Consider the following 21,760-nt stretch of genomic DNA (forward strand, 5'->3'; position numbering starts at 1 on the left):
ATGGCCACCTGGCGGCGGGACGGCCGGGTGACCGCCCTGCAGCGGCTGGGCTGCGCCGGGCTGGCGGGCGCGCTGAGCCTCAGCCTGACGGCGCCGCTGGAGCTGCTGACGGTGCTGGCGCAGGTGGGCACCTGGCACTGCCGGCGGGGGCTGCGCGGCGCCGGGCAAAGCCTGTGCCGCGCCGAGGGCGTGCGGGCCCTCTGGAAGGGGAACCTCACCGCCTGCCTGCGCCTCTTCCCCTACAGCGCGCTGCAGCTCGCCGCCTCCCGCCGGTAAGCGAGCGGCTCCGGCCCCGGCCGGGACGGGGCTCCGCTGGGACGGCTGCGCTCTCGCTCCGGCCTTTCGCGTCTATACAGAAGAGGAGGGGGTGGAAGGCGGAGAGCTTAGTCCGTAGGGGCACTTTAATGTCTCTGTCTCAGCTGGCTGGCTGGTTGTGTGTCCCCTCTTCCCAAAGACATGTATCCTGGCTAATAACTTCATTTATTTAGTTCATTCAGCGTGTAGCAACTCTTAGGGCCTGGTGATATGCCAGCAACTGCTTGTAAAGTCAGAGGTGTGCTTCAAATGGTGAAGGGTTGATCGTCTGTTAAATCTCTTCTGCTCAGCCAGATTCCTTTAGAAATGAAGTTACAGTGCTACCTACAAATGTGACTGTGACGTCTGTTCTTTGCAACCAATTTATTTTATTCATTTATACACTTTTAAGTATTTATATTGTCTGTATCAATGAAAGTAAGAACAAAATCATTATTCAAATCTTTTACCCTATTATGCAGCGGTTTTTATGCAAATTTGATCAGTTTTGAAGTCGATATGTGACATTTGTTTTAAGATCTTGTTTTCGATAATACAGACAGTAAATTCAGGTAAGCACTGGAAGGACTGCAGCAGGATCAACATGCAGCGGTGCTGACTGAGCTCTGCCCTCTGCTCTTCCCTAGGATTCCCTTTTGCTGCCAGTATCTTCTAGCCTTTGAAAGGAGTGCGTGACTGTTGGCACGCACCAGCATGTTTTGCCTCTTTGGGGGTTGGGTTTCCTTCTTTCTTCTTTTCATTAAGGTCAGCTGTGTGTATGGTATGCACTTGACATTTCCGCCCAGCTGGGTGATGGGTTGTTCCAGTTCATGGGCCGTGCTGGGTGGGGAGAAGCATGGGCTCAGCCGGCGCTGGCCAATCCGGCCTGCTGCGGCTCTCGCCCGGGCTGACGCTGTGCAGCCTGCTGGGGTTTGTCACTCATCTGGCTGAGCAAGAGTCATCCTCCCGGCTCTGCCTGCGCCTTCCGGGAAATGGTAGATGGAGCGACCCTGGAACTGGGCAGCTTCATTGTGTCCTTCTGCTTGTAATGCACACGGTGGTCAAACGAGGGGAGGGATACTGGCAGTGGGAAGGCAGAAACAGTGATTTAAATGTAATTTAAGGTTCCCAGAAGAGCCAGCGTGTTGCACCAGTATAAACAAGTTGATTTTGAGCAAAATAACTAACTGCATTGTTTGTTCAGCTTGAAACAGTATATTCCCTTTGCAAGGCTATAGTTTGTCTTTAGTTTGCACAGGGTGTTCTTTTGAATTACAAGTGGAAGTAGGCTACCAGGAAATTAAACAAAAGCTGCCTACACATATTTCTTGATACATTATTTGGGGATTTTTTAAATGTATTTTCTAGTGGGAGAATGGTGTATATAAAGGCAAGAAACACAAAAAGAGCATTGTTACACAGTGACTTAAGTAAATAGTAATGCCAATTGCAGGAGGACCTGGGCTGAGCGCAGCAGCCCCGGGAATGGCAGTGCGGGGGGAGCTGGCTGGGGAAGGGGGGGTTTAGCTGACTCTGCACTCCGCCTGCGGTTACTGTGCACAGTCTCTGTCTTTCTGTGGCAGTTTTAAATGTTATCTGGGTAGTGCCTAGAGACACCCCACCACCCTCCCCACGCATTTGTGTACACACAGGAAAATCAGGCTGTGTTGCTTTAGGGACTGTACAAGACACATAGGAAAAAAAGTTTATGCCCTTTCGATTCTGCTTGGCTAGTCTTTCTGGTCTGGGCTCTCTCCAGGGGACGAGACAAGTAGATGCAGGGATCTGTCATGCAGTAGAAAATGCACGGTCATGTGAAAAAACATCAACTGAGCAAGCAGTGACTTGTAAATCTTTACAAATTATTTTGTTCTGGATATGGTAACACCGTGTAGTTTAAATGTAAATCTGCTGTTTTTAGGCAGTTTAGTTAATGCTTCCAAAACAGAATAATAAGTTTCTTTACTTCCAGCTAAGATTCTCCTCTCAAGCCTTTTTACTTGCTTCTTGCTGCCTCCATGACACTTCTCCCTGATGCAGGAGTGCCCTGCGTACATAGAAAAGTCCTTCTGTGCATCACAAATGCATGAGCTGTAGGTTAGCCTTTAAAACTCTGTGCTTCAATTTCAAAATTTCAAATTTAGACTTAACCTCCTGAGCATAATAGTGCCCAGACATAAGTCTTCTCTAGAGAAGTACTCCTGTGGACCTTTCTGTCCCAACATAAGCAACAGAGGAAGTTTCAGTTCTCAGAAGGCCTGTGGTGACATTATCTATGTATTTCTTCTTACATGATAACTTTGACTGGGGGGTTGGACCAATGTCTCTAACTGATGATCAGAGAATTTCTTGCAGGCATGTTTTAAGTCATGGTAATTTCCATCCTGTAGATGGAAGTGTAAATGAGGCTTCTGTGGTCAAAAATTACTTTAAAAGTCTCTTGCAAAGCAAACAAGTAAATCATTTGAACCATTAGTCTCCGTATCTTTGAAGATTTTTTCATTGTTGAATTGGTGCTCTGGACTTCCAGCACAGTACCACAACTTGAGCTATGTGAGCTTAGGCTGTGCTGGGAACTGTGGTGCAGGTAGAGCTATGCAAGCTGCCTCTAAAAAAGCTCTTTCAGGTACTGGAAGTATTTTAGCTCAGTAACACTAAAATCAAAGCAAATTGCATTTGCAGTTACATATTCCAGTCCCTGACTTAGCTGTTAACTATAACTTTTGCATTTCTGCACTTCTGTGCAGTGTGGATTTACCCAAAATCTCTTTGGGCTCTTAGGCATGTTTTTTTGACTCTGCTCATGTTTGCCCATTCACATGTTCTGTTTCACAGAGGTTCTGATGCTTGTGTGGTGCTATATATAGTAAGGTCTTGGATGAAATACACGTTAAAGTTTCAACTCCTGCTGCTGAAGGGGCTTCTGGGCAGAAGAACAATTACATCAAGAATAATTTGCCTTAGTTTTTCATGTGTTTTGTTCAGACTGTCATTCATAGTACCTCTTTTATGTATTTACTCTAGACTTGTTATACTTTTCACGGATGAGTTGGGTCATATTTCCCACTGGAGAGCCATCATGGCAGGAAGTCTGGCTGGCATGGTTGCAACCATCGTGACTTACCCCACTGACGTAATTAAAACACGGCTCATTGTGCAGAACCGACTGGAACCATCTTACGAAGGAATTCTTCATGCTTTTTACAAAATTTATCATCAAGAAGGACTCCTTGCACTCTACCGTGGCGTTTCACCAGCTATATTAGGTAAAATAATATTGGGGAAAAATCACCTCAATGCACAATGTTTATTGCAGCTATGTAGTGCGTTCATTTGCTCACTTGATTTCAAAAGCAAATAGTAATGTTCTTCTGTGGAAGGTATGTAGATTTACAAGGCACGACAATACTGATTACCTCTGCTGCAGCTTTATTGCTTCAAATTATGACCAAGTGCGTAGCATTTTATGTATGGTTAAGTGTTCAACAAAATACTCTTCTCCTTTTATAGATGATCTAGTTGTGCTCGGATACAAGATATCCACCATTTAACCCTTTAAAAAAAAATATATATACACACAGTGTTCCTAATTCCTATCTAAGTGTGAGAGTGTCTCCCTAGCTGTTCAGTGAACCCAGTATCAGCAGTAATGTATAATTGATGTGAAAAGTGAAGATTAGTGGTATTCTCTCTTTACATGAAATGGCTTTTTAATTATTTATTTACTCTCTATAGCTTTTAAAGATGCCATTTAACTTTGAGTCCACTTTTTCACAATATGACATTATAAAAAATGCATAATAATGTATAATCTCACTATAAAATTGATGAGAGCATGAAACAAGCAAAAGAGGACAGAAGTATCCCTCATCAGCTTGACTGAAGAGGCAACTCTGTTTACCTGTACAACTGCTAGGGTTGGGTTGGACTGGAGAAAGAGCTTGTCACAAAAGAGAGAACCTGGAGAAAGAGCTGACCTGTCATGAGACTAAAGCAGTTAATTCTGACAACATGCACATTTTAATATGTAAATATATGCCCCTATCAGCACATCTAGGTGCTACAATATGGGTGTTTGGTGGTAAACCAAACCTAAAAAATAAAGTTCTTCAAAATATTGATCAGGTTTGAGCAATATGAGGTGTAAACTGGCAGTGGCTCGTTCCACCTTTCTAGGTTATGTGATGAGTAGCTCTGTTTTCTCAGTGTACAGTGTGTTGATATAAACCTGTCTGGTTTGCTTTCTAGGTGCTGTCCCATTTTCTGCAGGCTCATTCTTTGTTTACATCAATCTGGACAAAATCTGGCGAGAACCCATAATTCATTTCACTCCTCTTCAGAACTTCATAAATGGCTGTGTAGCAGCTGGTGTGGCACAGACGCTTTCTTTCCCCTTTGAGACTGTCAAGAGGAAGATGCAGGTACAGAGCATTCATGTTACTAGTACTTTGTTATAGGTGCTTGTTGCAGGAGCTTGGGACAAGACTAGCCAGATGATCATGAGTGCCACTTTATTTCTCTTACCAGTAGGCTACAGAGACTTTGTTTTAGGATGGTTGGTTTTTGGGTTTTTGTTGTTTGGGTTTTTTTCTTTTTGTTTGGTTGGGGTTTTTTTTTAAGTCTGAAAACTATTGTTACAAGTGTGTTGTTACACTTTTAAGGTGGGTTCAAGTACTATCATGGGATATATGTATACTCTCAGACTCTGTGTCTTTAGCTTTATTTCTTTTTTTTTTTCATAGCAATTCCATCAAATTCTCACAGTTCAGAATTGGCAAACCTTCAGTCAAATAGAGGCATTCAGTCCCCATGGTGGTAGGCAGGATGAATGAGATCCATGTCATTTTCAGAGCCTGTGTGTCTGCCATTTATGCCTGACCTACATACTGGCAACCACAAGAAACTTGCACAGTAGGTATTAAGTCTGAAGTGTCAGAACTATCCTCGTTCTTATTTCTGACTCCTCTGGTTAACCAGTAACTTCCTAGTTGCTGGTGCTGCTGCTTTCCTGGAGCATCAGCAACACGAGAGTGACTATATCAAGTTACTATATTATCTTGCTGATCCTTTCTCCTGAAAGCTTAGTAATAATGATTTAAAAACAAAACAAAACAACCACTACCCCACAGCTTCCATCTCACTGACATAATTAATTTGATGATGTCGACTCTTCATTAGAACTTCATCAGTAGAGTGACAGCGAATAGCTGTCATCGTCTGGTGGCCCAGTTCATAGGACTGCAGATTTATGGGAAGCTTTCGGGATCTTATCAAAAAAGCAGTGATCTGGTGTGGCAGCATTATATAGATCCCCTTCCCCCTCCTCAAGTGATAGTCTGGTTGGTAAGTCACAAGCTAGCAAAAGGTCAGTGAAACTGTGAATTCCCCTCTGCTGCTCCCCAGGTTCCCTTTTTCAGACAGGGCTCAGATCCAGTGGCACAGAAGCCTTCGTTGCCCTTTCTCCATATCGTAACAGAGGACCTCAGCAGGAGAAGTAATGTCTTTTATTAGACCAGCTCATGTAGCTGATTTATCCAGAAGTCAAACTTTAAGCTGAGCCCTTTCATCGGGTATCTCATAAAATGTCTCAGGTGAGAAAGAGATTCTGAGCATGAAAACTTGATCATTTTTTCCAGCTGTATCAGTGGGTCTAAGAAAAGCAATTATTCCTTACAAGTCCTCTTTTTCTTTATATCCTTAGGCTCACAGCAATACTGTTGCCCTAAAGAATAAAGAAAAGAAAGCATTTACTGTGCTGTTTCCCTTTTAATATTTTCTGTTGATACATCAGTTACTTCAACATTCAGTTTTCGTAATTAGTTCAAAAGTAACTTTCAGTTGTAACTGGTGTGATGTTAAGTTCTGTGTCAAGCTTTGTCTTGACAGGCAAGTAGAGAAGTGGAACAAGCCCATCCTTCATTTTCCTGCCACTAGGCTGTACTCTTTCACCAAAGGGGTGCTTAAAACATCTGATTGGCACTTCTAGAAATAAGAAGGGAACTGGATTTATTACCTAAATACGTAGGAAGTGGATATGCTAAAAATACTTTGAATGGAAAAAAGGCTCAACAACAGAGAGTTTTTTTTTTAACTCATAGAAGCATTGCAACAACTGAGTAGTGATTTTCCAAGCTTAGAGAAACACCTCCTGTTCAGTGATTTATTCTGAAGGCATGGGAGAAGGCAAAGGTGTTTCAGAAGAGCTAGCTGCCTAGGTGTGAAAGCCCGTAATTTGGTTGGTACTGGAAATGATGTAAGTCACGGAGGCTTGTCCAGAAAAGAGACCTGTTGAAAATCAAACCCAAGCTGATACTGAGAGCTCACTGGAACACATGTAAGGTCATCCAAGAAATTTTTCACAGTTAGCACAAGGGTATGGCCCCGCTTTGCAGGGATTGGCTCTGCTTTGTGCTTACTTGCTGGCCTATTCAGTTTGCAGGGTGGTGGTCAGAAGAGAGAAGTGTCTAGGACAGCACCAGAAAAGGTATCATGCAATGGGACCTAGAAAGGGGGAGAATAAAGAAGAGGGGAAAAAAGAGCTTCAAGACATTTCAGTGTTCTGTAGAAAACAGGGGAGCAGATAATTCTGATCACAGTTTTTCTCAGACATCATATTCTGATCAGCCTCCATTCAGTGATTCACCTTTCTAACTGATAGAAAGAGGGGTGTACCAAAGCCTTCAGCTACCCCTGGGCCTGGTGTGAGTGCTCTGCAGTGCATGTAGAGAAATGCCAGCTTTGTTTTGAAGCAATGAACACTGGTTTTGTGTATGAAGAGGAACCCAGCACATTGCAGAGGTCAGTATCAGATTCCTCTTCTGTCCCACTGATCTGACAGATGGAGGTAGTATATTGCCAAAGACGACTTTTCCAGTGAACCTGTTGGTGATGGGGAAAAGAGTCGTAAGGCAGTCTCAGGAGCTTCAAAAACTGAGAAACTAGGACACAAGGCTGGCTTCTCTGGTTCTGGGATGGAGTACAAGCCTGAGACCAGAACATCTAGTTCAGACCTTTACCTGACAGACTAGGCAGTCTTGGAAGAGTTAGCTCCATCCATCTCCTCAACTAGACAACACCTGAATTGTTTGCACAGACTAGAAAATGAATTCTGCTATGGGAGGAAGGATAAGGTGTTATTTTTAATCTCAGTTGTAATAATTTTGTTTCATCCTTTCTCATTTTACGTATCTGAATCCTACACTTCTGACGCCAGCAGCTTCTGTTACTGACATCTGTGGGAGTAGGAGCTGGCTGTCAATGAACAATTCTTCCTCTGTGTTTCGGTGATGATTTATGATGTCAGATTTGCTTTGTAACCATGGCTTCTTCCCCCTCTGCTATTAGAATTATCTTTATCATGTTTACTTTTTTTTTTTTTACAAAGATGCTGTGTTTGCTGAACACATTTGAATGTTTTTCTTAAAAGAAATGTTAATTAATATGAGTGAGTCTTACTGAATATGTGAGTCCTCTATGTTGTGCTTATCCTAATTTTATTCCTTTGTCTTCCTTTTTTCACTTTGCTCCTGATTGGCATGTTAGAGAATTAAGAGGTACTGTATGCATGTTTCGGCATGGAAATACGGCTTTTGTTGTGCATCTGTAGAAGGGGACTAGTGTAGAAGGGATGTTCTATATCAAATGTTTTCCTGACTCACTCTTACGCTCTATCAGTTTGTGAACAAAAAGTTACTGATCTTTATATCCTTCTGACTGTTATCCTTGGCTTTCCTTCCTTACCTCACAATATTATGTTCTCTGTTAAATCCAGTATCTAAGCAATATTCAAGTACTGCACTTTTACCTTGCAGACTTCAATACAAGAACACTTTTTTTTTCTTTTTCTGTTTTTTTTTTTACCTTAAGCAGGGAAATACCTGCCTATGAATGAGTCTGGGTCTAAGGGAAGCACTGGTAATCTGTTTCCACTTCCCTACATCACCTTTTTGCCTATGCTGACCTTCATAAGTGCATATTGGACTCAGCCCTGGCATTTCAGTAAGGGAAGATGAATTTAGAGCTGTTATATGCCATACAGAAGATTATTATTAGAATGACACCGATCCCAGGCTGTGTGTAGAACTGAAAATCTACAAACATGCAAATGGTCAGCGCAAACCTAATACCCAAGTTTGGCACTTCCCTCTGTGCACATGACCCTCAGAGGTAGGCTCAGATACCCCTGGCTGGCACTTCTCAGCCTTCGTTCCAAATTGACCTGTGACTTTGGTAGTTTTGTTAGGCAAAATGCACAAAGATGACCCTAAAGTTTTACAGATACTCCATTGACTGTGCAGTCCTCACCTGCTTACATGAACAAACTTTGCATGGTTTGCAGAAGCTCAGTCCTGTCCCCGTATTTTGATGGTATAATTTGTTTTAATTTCTGTGACTAAAACTTGTCTGAAACTCTCCTTTGACAGTAAATGCTACTCAGGTATAGTTTTACCATCAAACCCTTGTAATATAGAATAAGCATACTTTTAGTATACTGCAGGATTTAGCACATTTTTGGTGTTGACTGCACAGCATCCTCAAGTTGTGAGGGCATCTCTCCGGGGAAAGCATTGTTCAGTAGTGATCTTTCTGTTTTAAAATCCAGGCTTTAAATTCCCTCCACTGCCATAAACAAACAGGCTTACTGTTCTTGGTTAGTGTAGACTGTTGCTATGCATCGCCCAGGAAGTGGCCTCTTTTCGGTGACAAAAGTGAATCGGTTAGGCCTCAGCTGCCTATAAATCTGCAATGTGTTTTGGGGTTTTTTGTTGGGTTTTTTTGGTTCTTTGGAACACAAGATGCTCTGCAAGTGTGAAATCTGTTGTAAATGATGTAAATGCTATATGTTCTTAGTAACCTTGAGAAAACTAACCAGTCATTCCCTTTGTGAGGTAGCCTGTTTAAAGTAAATGCAATCTTGTGCCTTGTTGGCACATTTCTAGTCTGAAGTCAGTTAAAGGAGATACTGAAGTCTCTCTTTAAAAGTAGTACTGTTATTTAAGTCTTCATTTAAAAATAGTCCCCCTAACTATGTTCCTTGCATGGTAAAAGTCAGTCTAGCGAGAACCCAGTGGCTGGGTTATAAACAAAGCTTTGGAAAAGAAAATTATAAATGTTCGTTAGAAAAGCACCTTCTCCCTGCTGAAATGATGGGACAGTGCTCCTGCATTGCTTAAACACGAGTAACTTGGAATCCGAGTGCTCTGTCATTGGAGATGGTCACTGGTGCTCGTATGGCAGCCTCTGAAAGCTCTCAGGCTGTGGTGTCCCTGCTGTTTGTGAGATCTGTGTTCTTGTCAGCTGGGAATATGAAAGTTATTGGAGTCATGACCCAGTTTAAAAATAAGAAATCCTTTTTGGGTCATATGGTTCACACGACATCTCAAAAGCATACGTGCTCTGAGACTTCGTGCAGGGAGACCCTTTAATAGTGAACAGCATGGGAGCCCGAGCCTTGAAAATTTTCAGAGATGGAGCCATTTGACCACACAGAGTGGCAAATTCCATAGTGTGGAAGCAAATAAGGAGCAATATTACTACCTTTAGTCTGATTTTCTGTGGAAGTAAGGCTTCTGTGGTTGCTAGCTGTCTGTCCTTGCCCCCAATAACTTTTGATCCTGCTGTCCACCTTCAACTAAACTTGACAGAGTAGTGGAGGTTTCGGAGATACTAACTTCCTTCAAGTTTTCTGAAAACAAGTGCACAGATAGAGATGAAACTCCAAAAATATTTCACCTGAGGGGGAGGCTGCAGTGTGAGTTCTTACTTTTCTTACTTTTCCCTATGAGCTCATGCTCCGCTTCTCCTTGCTGCTGGGGTTCAGGCATCAGCCAGGATGGTTAATGTACCAGCTCTGGGTGGTACTTGAACTTGGGACCAGCCTGGCTCCTCTGATTATTAGCAAATAGGTAATAGACGTCAGATTCTGGTTTTGGTAAAATCCCTTCCTTCCTTCTCTTTTTCCCTATGTCTAAATGCTTTGAGCTACCAGCATTTTTTATTGTTTCGCTGATGTTGCTATAAAGATATTTTATACCACTTTCTCTGAGGCTGTTGCAGAATAGTGCCCTACTGCTTTGGGAAGTACTTGGTCCAGCAAATGGTTGAGACAATGCCTGAAAAAAGCTACTGAGCATAATATGGGCTTTGCCTTCTGTAACAGCCTAGATCAGCTTTTGTGCATCTGAACAAACCTCAGAAGCATTCCTCTTAGATCCCCAGACTTCCGCAGAAGAGAATCACGAAGGCTGACTGCCTGTGAAGTTGAAACACTGAACAGTGCCAGTGGAAAAACTGGATAAGAGGGGAAAAATCGTAAATCAGGAATCAGAAGCAGGACTGGGCTAATCTAACAGTCAGGTCTGCCTTGTGACACCTCATGCTACGTCTAGTGGTCTTTAACCCTGTTCATCCAAGGAGCTGTGGTGTGGTAAGTGTGTAATACTCGCTCTGAGGTGGATTACAGCAGTAGCTTAGCACTGCAGCACAGTGGTCTGCCGAAGAAAAGCAGGAAAGCACACTGTACCCATTTGAAATGCAGGAGGTCTGAGTGAGGGCAGAATGCAATTCTCTCCGAATGATTTTCCCAGACACTGAAGTGGCCGCCACACTCCTAGTCCTAGATTTGGTAGTGCCAGCTGAGCATGGCTGCCGGCTTCTTACCGCCTCTGCAGCTCTGTGATCAGTGTGGTATGAGCGAGAGCTCTTTAATCTGCTTTGGGGCAAATCAGATGGGTTAACTCAGCCCACCTTTTTAAACTCGACAAGCTCACCCAACTGACGGGGCCTGACACGGGTTAGGGTACACTGTTACCCCTAACATGAGTACTTTTGCATCAGTTATACAGGAGAGCCTTGTATCCATTTGTCTGTGCTTAGAATGATGTGCCTGTGACATGTAAGATGATTAATTATGCAAAATACTCCATAAACAGGAGCTAAAACTTTATGGAGACTCTCTTCTTTTATATCTGATTTATTTTGATTTGGTGTAATTCCTTACCTCATCCACATGAGGCCAATGGAAATAGGTCCTCTGTAAAGCCGCAATCCTGTAAAACGTTAATTTTCTCCTCAGTTCCTACACAGAAAGCAGGAGATGCAGGAACTAGTGTTGCTATTCACTGTGTGAAGTGTGGGACCAAGCTAGTCTGCCTAAGGGTTTGCACCGTTAAATAAACTAGTGCTAATGTGCGTGAAAATGGTGCACCCATTTGTAAGGGCTGAGCTGAACCATCACGAGGCATTCGGAAACCACTCAGAGGTGTCCATGCAAGGGGTTTGCACTGCCTTGAGAAAAAAGACCTCTATATTCCATATCAAAGATTTCTTCATACCACAGGTCTTAAAAACAGGGAAAGCAGTAGCAAAGGAGGGATTCTGCAACAAACTGTGAAGCCTCAGGGCACAACAGGCCTGGCAATGATGTATTTAAAGCTAAGAGTCAAACTTTTGAGCAAGCAGTAAACTGTTTTGCTCATTTGGTGCCATTGATCTCAGACAGGCGAAATTATTTGGCCCCAGTTCAGGTTACAGAGGAAAGGACAACATGTTCCTAGAGTGCAGGAAGCTGGAGGTCAGCTGCGCTGCTGTACTGCTCTGGGACCGATTGCATCCTGATAGCTTGTCATCGTTTACCTTCCTACATGCCTGAATACCTTCAGTGGACTTCAGCCAGGGGTAAGTCAGCATTACCAAACCACTGACACAGAAAAGACAATGACTACTGAGTAAGGCTGTCCTCAAGGAGAAAGGATTGATTAGCCCAAGAGAATGCATGCTTTTTTCCCCAATATTAATACTTACTTACATTTTAATTCTTTCTTATTTGAGTGGAATGAAATACTCTTTCAAGCATTCAGCCTTCTCCTGAGTGAAATTTCTGTTGACTGTAGTGGCAGTAGCTTGAATGAAAACTGCAGTCTTTGTCCTTCAGTTTCCTTTGAACTACAGTTACGCTTGCCTGTTGCATGTGTCCTTATTAACCCAGACTGCAAAGACTTCTTATTTTAGCTTTCAGATTAAAAGCATGAACTCTTGAGCTGTGTTGTAAAGTGCCTTCCTGTGCTTTTTTTTTTTTTAAATTGATCAGAAGTGTAGGAGACCTGAATCTGTTGAAAATATATAAATAACAAGCAATTTTACTATATCTACCGTCAGGATAGCATACCACCTATGGCAGCTATTCACTGTTAGTTGATCTTTCTTGCTCTGTGCCAACAGTACCGCATACTCAGAAAATAAATAAATAGCAAATCTTTGTACCAACAAACTTTATGAACAGGGAAGGGGGGAAAAAGTACATGAATTGAGAGGGAAGTATTTCCAAATAGTCTCTGATACGTATAAATTCAGATAGTTGCAAACCAAAATGTCCTGAAGTGCAAGTGGGAATTTTGTATCTGCACAGCTCTGGGCACAGGCTCAAGTGGCCTAACCACCGCGTCTGCCATTCCTGACCTGGTGGTCTCTGCTTGGTCTCCGCGTGGCTACTGTGAGCCTTGGAAAGATTCAAGTGATTGATCTTTTGATGGGCACGGTTCCCACTGCAGCTGCGGTGAACTGCATCCATCCTTCAATCCTAAGAGGGAGAGAGGAGGAGGAGAGGTGCTGGGGGAGGTCACTGAAGGGGAAATCTTTAGAGGGTCTGTGAGATTAGTTCCCAAAATGGACTATGTTGTTCTGGCAGTCACCTCCTGATGCAGACAATGGGAGAGATGGTATCTGAAGAGTCTTCAGGTAACAATTAACTTTAACAATTAACTTGAGTTTTGTCATGACACTTCACCCTTATTTAAATGTTGTTTATATCAAAAAAATGTGAGTGCAGGTAGGTTTTTTTTTAATATACATGTCTCTCTTGGGTTTAGATTGTTGAAATAGAACAGAGTGCTAACTTTGGGGAAGTATCACAGTGACTTAGTAGACTTGGTGGCCTCTGGATACTAAAAGACTGTGTGTGTGATGGAGCCAGTTCTGCATTTGATGTGCTTTAATCATACAGAGAACCCATTGTCCATCAGAGGTAAAAAGATTAGCAACTTAGCCCTGCTACTACTATGACTAACAACTTGGCACTCTGTTATCAGCACAGTGAGCTGCAGTGCATCTCCAGCCTTCTGCAGTATGAGACAGCCGCAACTGGGGGGAAAGGAAGTCTTTAAAAATGTTCATAACAAACAGGTTTCCATAGAGCAGCCCATAGCGTCAAGGGGTGTCAAAAGAAAGGAAAGCTGCTTTGAGGTGCATGGCGTGAAACGTCTCTGTCATAAACCTGACCTTTTTGGAATGAGATTAGCTGTTTGATTTGTATGTCATAGTAGGTTTCTGGAAAAAAAGGTGGAGAAACTAGTTTGATCTGTTTGGTTACTTCCATTTTCTGTCTCTGGTGCCATAGGGTAGTTGCGAGGATTGCAGTGTTGTAGACATGCTTAGATGATGCAGAACCACCCAAAACCCACAGCTGTTTTTTTTGTTAAAAACAGTGCCATATGAAATGCCTTCATAATTTTTTTTCTTTTATTAATTTAATTTTATTTGATTTTGTTAACTTTGTTTAGCTGTGAAATTAGCTAAATTCAGAAATACTGAAGTTTTAACTAAACACTGATACAGTTTTTAGTTTTCCTTTTGCAGTAGGTGATTCTGTGGACAATTCTTATTTAAATAATGTGTCTAGGGTCCTAGAAACATACTGCTCCTGTAAAAGCAGAAAGACTGGCAAAGCATACTTCACCCCACAGACTGAAATCTTGAAAATGGCTGTAACTGTGGTGAATGTTACTATAAATAATCTTTCAGTAAATCTCTTCAGAGGTCAATGTCTGTGGGCAAATTAGAAATCTGGGGGTTTGACTTACCTGTTCCTTTTTAACTGTCTTCTGGATGTGTTTACTGTGTGCAGAATCTCACTGAAACCTGCAGTGTGCTTGTCACCTGTCTGGGTGTTGTAGACAGGAGTACTGTCATCAAAACACATTGATAAGTGCCTTTGGAATGTATACAGTAGCGAAGGGGATTAAGTCAAACTCATACAGTTAATTCTTGCAGGTCATGCCCTGCCTACCACAAAGGGACTTAAAAAGGAAGGGAATCGCATGTTAACAGCATTCCTGCTTTCCTGAAGCGTTTTGGAAACCTGTCCCTCTTCACTGCTTGGCTGCCTATAACTTCCTGTACCAAAAAAGCTTGTGGAAACTGGCTGACAGTCCAGAAAGCAGAACAGGTTCTGAATCCAGCTCTCCTATGACTGCTGCTGCATTTTTAAGGATACTTACATTATTTGGGTGCTCTTCTAAGCATCTTAGAACGACTTAGTCGCCATCACAGAAACATGGTGGGGTGACTCTCATGATTGGAGTGCTGCAATGGATGGCTATAGACTCTTCAGAAGGGACAGGAGAGGAAGGAGAGGCGGTGGGGTGGCCCTGTATGTTAGGGAGTGTTTCGATTGTATAGAGCTCAACGATTGTGATGATGATACGGTTGAGTGTTTATGGGTAAGGATGAAGGGGAAGGCCAACGCGGCAGATATCCTGCTGGGAGTCTGTTATAGACCACCCAACCAGGATGAAGGGGCAGATGAAGTGTTCTACAAGCGGCTGGCACAAGTCTCTCAATCGCTAGCCCTTGTTCTCGTGGGGGACTTCAACTTCCCGGACGTCTGCTGGAAATACAACACGGCAGAGAGGAAGCAGTCTAGGAGGTTCCTGGAGTGTGTGGAAGACAACTTCCTGACACAGCTGGTTGTGAGCCTACCAGGGGAGGTGCCTCGCTCGACCTGCTGTTTACAAACAGAGAAGGACTGGTGGGAGATGTGGTGGTCGGAGGCCGTCTTGGGCTTAGCGACCACGAAATGATAGAATTCTCCATTCTTGGTGAAGTAAGGAGGGGGAGCAGCAAAACCGCAACCATGGACTTGCGGAGGGCGGACTTTGGCCTGTTCAGGACGCTGGTTGAGAGAGTCCCTTGGGAGACAGTCCTGAAGGGCAAAGGGGTCCAGGAAGGCTGGACGATCTTCAAGAAGGAAATCTTAAAGGCACAGGAGCAGGCTGTCCCTGTACGCCGTAAGAAGAACGGGTGGGCAAGACGACCGGCCTGGCTGAACCGGGAGCTCTTGCTGGGACTCGGGGAAAAAAAGGAGAGTTTACCGCTTGTGGAAGAAGGGGCAGGCAACTCAAGAAGAGTACAGGGATCTCGTTAGGTCATGCAGAGAAGAAATGAGAAAGGCACAAGCCCAGCTAGAACGCAATCTGGCCGCTGTCATTAAAGACAACAAAAAAAGCTTTTACAAATATATTAATGACAGGAAGAGAGCCAAGGAGAATCTCCATCCTTTATTGGATGCAGGGGGGAACATTGTCACTGAGGATGAGGAAAAGGCTGAGGTACTTAATGCCTTCTTTGCCTCAGTCTTTAACAGGCAGACCAGTTATCCTCAGGGTACTCGGCCCCCCGAGCTGGAAGACAGGGACGGCGAGCAGGATGAACCCCCCGTAATCCAAGAGGAAGCAGTCAATGACCTGCTACGCCACCTGGATGCTCACAAGTCTATGGGGCCAGATGGGATCCACCCGAGAGTGCTGAGGGAGCTGGCAGAGGAGCTCGCCAAGCCACTCTCCATCATTTATCAGCAGTCCTGGTTAACGGGGGAGGTCCCGGACGACTGGACGCTTGCCAATGTGACACCCATCTACAAGAAGGGCTGGAAGGAGGATCCGGGGAACTACAGGCCTGTCAGCCTGACCTCGGTGCCGGGGAAGATTATGGAGCGGTTCGTCTTGAGGGCGCTCACAAGGCATGAGCGGGACAACCAGGGGATCAGGCCCAGCCAGCACGGGTTCATGAGAGGCAGGTCCTGCTTGACCAACCTGATCTCCTTCTATGACCAGGTGACCCGCCTAGTGGATGAGGGAAAGGCTGTGGATGTGGTCTACCTGGACTTCAGTAAGGCCTTTGACACCGTCTCCCACAGCATTCTCCTAGAGAAGCTGGCGGCTCACGGCTTAGACAGGTGTACTCTGCACTGGGTCAAAAACTGGCTGGACGGCCGGGCCCAGAGAGTTGTGGTGAATGGAGTTCAATCCAGTTGGCGGCCGGTCACGAGCGGTGCTCCCCAGGGCTCAGTTTTGGGGCCGGTCTTGTTCAATATCTTTATCAATGATCTGGATGAGGGGATCGAGTGCACCCTCAGTAAGTTTGCAGACGACACCAAGTTGGGCGGGAGTGTTGATCTGCTCGAGGGTAGGAAGGCTCTGCAGAGGGACCTGGACAGGCTGGATCGATGGGCCCAGGCCAACTGTATGAGATTCAACAAGGCCAAGCGCTGGGTCCTGCACTTCGGCCACAACAACCCCATGCAGCGCTACAGGCTTGGGGAAGAGTGGCTGGAAAGCTGCCTGTCGGAAAAGGACCTGGGGGTGCTGGTCAACAGCCGGCTGAACATGAGCTGGCAGTGTGCCCAGGCGGCCAAGAAGGCCAATGGCATCCTGGCCTGTATCAGAAATAGTGTGGCCAGCAGGAGGAGGGAAGTGATCGTGCCCCTGTACTCGGCACTGGTGAGGCCGCACCTCGAATACTGTGTTCAGTTTTGGGCCCCTCACTACAAGAAGGACATTGAGGTGCTGGAGCGTGTCCAGAGAAGGGCAACGAGGCTGGTGAGGGCTCTGGAGAACAAGTCTTATGAGGAGCGGCTGAGGGAACTGGGGTTGTTTAGCCTGGAGAAAAGGAGGCTGAGGGGAGACCTCATCGCTCTCCACAACTACCTGAAAGGAGGTTGTAGCGAGGTGGGGGTCGGTCTCTTCTCCCAAGTAACAAGCAATAGGACAAGAGGAAATGGCCTCAAGTTGTGCCAGGGGAGGTTTAGACTGGACGTGAGGAAAAATTTCTTTACTGAAAGAGTGGTGAAACATTGGAACAGGCTGCCCAGGGAAGTGGTTGAGTCCCCATCCCTGGAGGTATTTAAAAGACGAGTAGATGAGGCACTTAGGGACATGGTTTAGTGGGTGGTGGTGTTGGGTCGATGGTTGGACTCGATGATCTTAGAGGTCTTTTCCAACCTCAATGATTCTATGATTCTATGATTCTATCCCTGGTGCTAATATCACCATTCTTAGTGGAACTGGTCCCTGAAGTCTCAGTTGCAGCACTCAGTATCTTCTACAGTACAGTCATGAGAGTCTTTGTGCAGGAGTTTCTCAAGTACTGTGGAGTAAGGCTTGAAAAGTTATTTCTCTCTTTCTCACTGTTAGATTTAGCTGTTGCTTTTTAAACCCTTACACCCCTTAAGTAACAGAGCCAAGCAGACAGCTGAGCTTCCTTGTAGCAAATGAGCATAAGTGAACATGTGCATGACCCTTGGTTACCAGACTAGCTCCTTAATCTTGAACTACCTGCAAAGGGCTGGTAATACTATAAAATCACAGCAGTTAAATCCCATAATGTCTGCCACTCTGAATCCTAAAACAGCAAGCTGTGGGAGCTTGCACCACAGTTAGGAATTACAGAAACAGCTGTAGCCCCGTGGAGTTAGCAAGGCCAATGTAGACGCAAAGGGGACGAGCAATTAGAACAGTTGAAATACTTTCTCCCCCACAAATGTGATCCCTCTCTTACAAATCAGGTACACTGTTGAGAAGGTTCAGAGAGAAGCAAATGCTTCTGTTCTCTCCTCCTTAAAGTGTAAAAGACCATGGATTAAATCCTCAGCTCTACTCTTGTTTGGGGTAGAAGAGCCAGGACATGATAAAGGGGATCCAGAAGATAACAAATCAGGATGTGGTGGAAGTCTATTGCCTTCTTTCTCAGTGCAGACAGCTGCTTTCCTAAAATCACCTCCCAAAGCCCTGTCAAAAGGAAACTGTATGGTTTTACTTGTTACCTGCCATCAGAAGTATTTCACATGCATTTCAATCATGCACAAAAAAAGTGAGAAAAAAAACATGATATGTGATTTTTTTTTTTGTAGATAAAGATGACTATGCAGTTAGTGTGTGGGGTGATTAGGGGTTTTTTGTTAGCTTCTACATTTTAGCAGTAGACTTGCCAGTAATGCAAGGGGATGCAACAGCATTAAAACTATTTGATTAGCAACTCTTATATACCTGGAGCATGAGTTTTGATCTGTTTCCGTTTCCAGCATCGAAGTTGCCAAGTATTTGAAATGCTATAGCTGAGGCATCTAGAAAATGTCATCACCACTTGTCAGTTTATGAGAGGCTTGTCATAGGCTTAGGAGCTCTGAGAAGCTGTAGGTTAGTCTGGCCAAGGAGGGGAAAAATGCTGTACCACATAGTGTTTCAGATCAATGGGGGGATAATGATATCCATATTCACCAATCAGTTAACTGTACAAGTCCCATTTTTATCAAACTTCTGCCCTGTGGTGATCAGCTTGCATGCGCAAGTCATCAACCTGTGTCCTGAGGTCCCCACACACTCCTGACTGAGAAGTGTTACTTGCCATGTGTTTGAGTGAAACCCTGACATGCCAATGCAAAATAAACCCATGACTGCATGTGCACAGATGGATGAGGATGGGATTATTCAAGGTCAGGTTATCCTGTCTGTGCTAACGCAGTAGGAGATTAACGAAGGAAGGATTTTGCTGTTAAAAATGACCCTTCACTTCCTCCATGTGAACAGACACTGTCTATGCTGCAGTTGGAAATGTAGCTGCTGTCCAGCAGGATGCTGCCAAGCTAACTTTAACCAATCTGGACCATGTAGCAAAGATACGGGAGCACGGGCACCAACTGCTCACCTACAGCCCTTGGTGGGCTTGTACAGTTTGCCCTTCTCTTTGCAGTATGGACACAGCCTCAGCAGCCAGAGTGAAGTCAGCACGCTCTTCTTTTTGGTCAGAATTACAGGAAGGCAGTGTGGCACCTGGGGCCAGCCCCAAGCTTCCCTCTCGTAGGTGCTCCACTGCCAGTGATGTGAAATACCTCTCCCCAGACCTGAGCAGCTGGCAGATGTGGGGCTGATGGGTTATGCGGCTCTGGTTCAGATGGTTTGTCTTCACAAGGGTGGGATTTATTTCTAGTAGTGATATGGCACAAAAGGAAGTGCTGTGTGAGATTACTGCTCTCTTTCTCTTTTGTACCTATCAGAGAGTTAATTCCCTCCCTTTTTAGTTTGTATTTCAAGACGAAGTACCTGATTCTTTTGTGTTAACAGAAGAATCCAGATCAGTCTGTTGAAACCTGGCATTAAGTGTTCCTTATGTACCAGAATGGAGAAAATAATGATCTTTAATTACTTTGGTTTTCCTTTGCTTGTTCTAAATCCCCCTGGGTGTCTCTTGAACAGGCACAGAGTCCTTGGCTTCCCCACTATGGAGCAGTTGATGTCCATTTTACTGGCATGGCTGACTGTTTCCGGCAAACTGTGAAGAACAAAGGTGTACTCGGACTTTGGAGTGGACTCACACCCAGTCTGCTCAAGGTGAGGTTTTGCTTTCATCCCAATCAAAGACTGTCCTGAAGTAATCAAGACGCACTTTTGGGCAGTTGGGGTTATAAATCTTATGACGTGCCTCCGTACTTACTAGCAGCTTATAGATGACAGAGTCCGTGACAGAGCAGGTATAACCTCAGGCAGGTTATAAACCAGCTTTGGAACTTGGCTTGGTCATATTTCCCCAAATGTAAGCTTGGCTTCTAGACGTCACTACTTTCAAGTTCATTTGAATGTCCTTAGGGAAGGGAGTGCTGCTAACACACAAGCCAGGGTATGGATGGGGGATTGCAAGTGACAGCTAAACAAGTTCTACTTCTCAGCTGAGCTCCAGTCATTTGACACGTTGTACCAAATCGTGAAGAAAATTGCGCTTGTATAAGCCACTTCCCCAGAAGTCAAAAGTAGTACTTTCAACCAGCTATTTAATGCATGCGAATCAGTTACTACAGCCCTTGCTGAGTTGAAAGCATGAAATAAAGCACAGTAGCTTTAAAACGGAAGGTAATTTAGTTTACATAAATACATTTTATAGTGCTGCGGCGAGGATTACCTACATGGAGTACTACAGGTCAGCTAATGAGTGGTAATTGAGTGACAAGGTGATTGATTGCAATGGCCTGCCTGTGCCTGGCCCTGCCTTGGCTGGTGTAAAGCCATATGGCACCAGAGCTGCTGATTCTGCATGGGGCAAAAGAAAATTGTTCAGTCACTCTGCTGTATGTAGAATAAATCCCACATTTCCTATTGGGATTTGCTGAGGTTGCTTAGGATTTGCTTAGGTATTTGACAAGTCATGATAATCTATAGGGTAGCACAGACCTTGTTCCTCACAATGCTGTTATAATTAGTTATGTACCAATAATATGTACCTACTTTTAGCATGCTGCAGGTGCCAGCCTGGTTTGAGGTGAGACTCCGATTTTATATAAATAAGCACAGCTCTATTAGCAGATCAGATCAGATTTGAAGTCCTAGAAGTTTCCTTTTTTAAAACATCTACTTTAAGAATGCTACTAGTGAGTCTAATATTGCTTTTTTATCTTATGTTGCTTTTTTTTTTTATTTTATCAGATTGTCCCATACTTCGGTGTTATGTTTAGCACCTTTGAATTCTGCAAGCGGGTCTGTCTTTACAGAAACGGTTATATTGAATCTCCTTTAAATTACAAGCTAACTCCTGGTGTGGACCAGAGTTTACAGCCACAAGAACTGAGAGAATTAAAGCTCCTCCGAAGGGAAAACTTTGAGTCAAGGAAATCAGCTCTTGAAAACTGACATTGGACTGTCCATTGCAGATATACACACTACCTTTGTTAAGGAACTTTGCAAAAAAGACATGCTGAACTACAGGTACCAGCATCTCAGCGGATTGCATGGTTTTAGTAATGAGACACCAGTGCCAGGAATGAATAAATCTTGTACTTCATTTGCTGAATGGATATAAACAATGCGAATAGCAGGCATATACTGAAGAGGAGAGATGCAACTAGTTTGAAAACACTATGCTATTGGAACTCGAAATTACATTATTTTAGGTGCTTTACAATACCAAATAGCCATTTTGAGATAAAACCACTTGCAGAAAGGCAAGAGAACTGAGATGAGAGTATAAATTATATCTTCAAAAATATTAAGAAAATTCAAATGGATTTTTTTAACTAATCTGAGATACCGAGTCAGCCAAAAACGATAAACAGACTAGAATACATATAACATGCAAGAATTTCTACCAAAATATCTTTTTGTTTGTTTGTTTGTTTTTGTTTTAGTGATACTGTGTGGACATGGCATTCTGCGGATGCAGAATTAGTCTCAGTTCAGGCACACTCCAGAATCCACTCTTCAGTTTTGAGACTTACTTAATAATAATAATTTTGTATGACTCTGGTGTAAAGATGAAAATATGCTGCTGCAACTGTGCTTTTGCTGAGAGAGAATTGTAATGTGCGAAATGAACTGTAATACACTGGAATGACAATCTTGCAAACTTAAGTGCATACTAGAAAATCTTC

At 43.9% G+C, this 21,760-nt stretch overlaps 1 protein-coding gene across 1 annotated transcript; it reads left to right on the forward strand.

Moving 5' to 3' along the window:
• SLC25A43 (solute carrier family 25 member 43) lies at positions 1-21,760 on the forward strand. The gene is made up of 5 exons (XM_076347275.1): positions 1-272; positions 3,319-3,560; positions 4,543-4,715; positions 19,599-19,733; positions 20,820-21,760. The coding sequence occupies exons 1-5, from the start codon at positions 1-3 to the stop codon at positions 21,021-21,023; spliced, it is 1,026 nt and encodes a 341-aa protein (XP_076203390.1). The 3' UTR covers positions 21,024-21,760.

The sequence above is a fragment of the Aptenodytes patagonicus genome, chromosome 9 (assembly GCF_965638725.1).
Source record: "Aptenodytes patagonicus chromosome 9, bAptPat1.pri.cur, whole genome shotgun sequence".
Taxonomy (NCBI): Eukaryota; Metazoa; Chordata; class Aves; order Sphenisciformes; family Spheniscidae; genus Aptenodytes; species Aptenodytes patagonicus.

Excerpts from the sequence above, each read along its gene's own strand:
- SLC25A43 (XM_076347275.1), top strand. The coding sequence starts at position 1 with ATGGCCACCTGGCGGCGGGACGGCCGGGTGACCGCCCTGCAGCGGCTG. Across the intron at positions 273-3,318 it reads CAGCTCGCCGCCTCCCGCCG|ACTTGTTATACTTTTCACGG; the intron begins GTAAGCGAGCGG and ends TATTTACTCTAG. Across the intron at positions 19,734-20,819 it reads TCACACCCAGTCTGCTCAAG|ATTGTCCCATACTTCGGTGT; the intron begins GTGAGGTTTTGC and ends TTATTTTATCAG.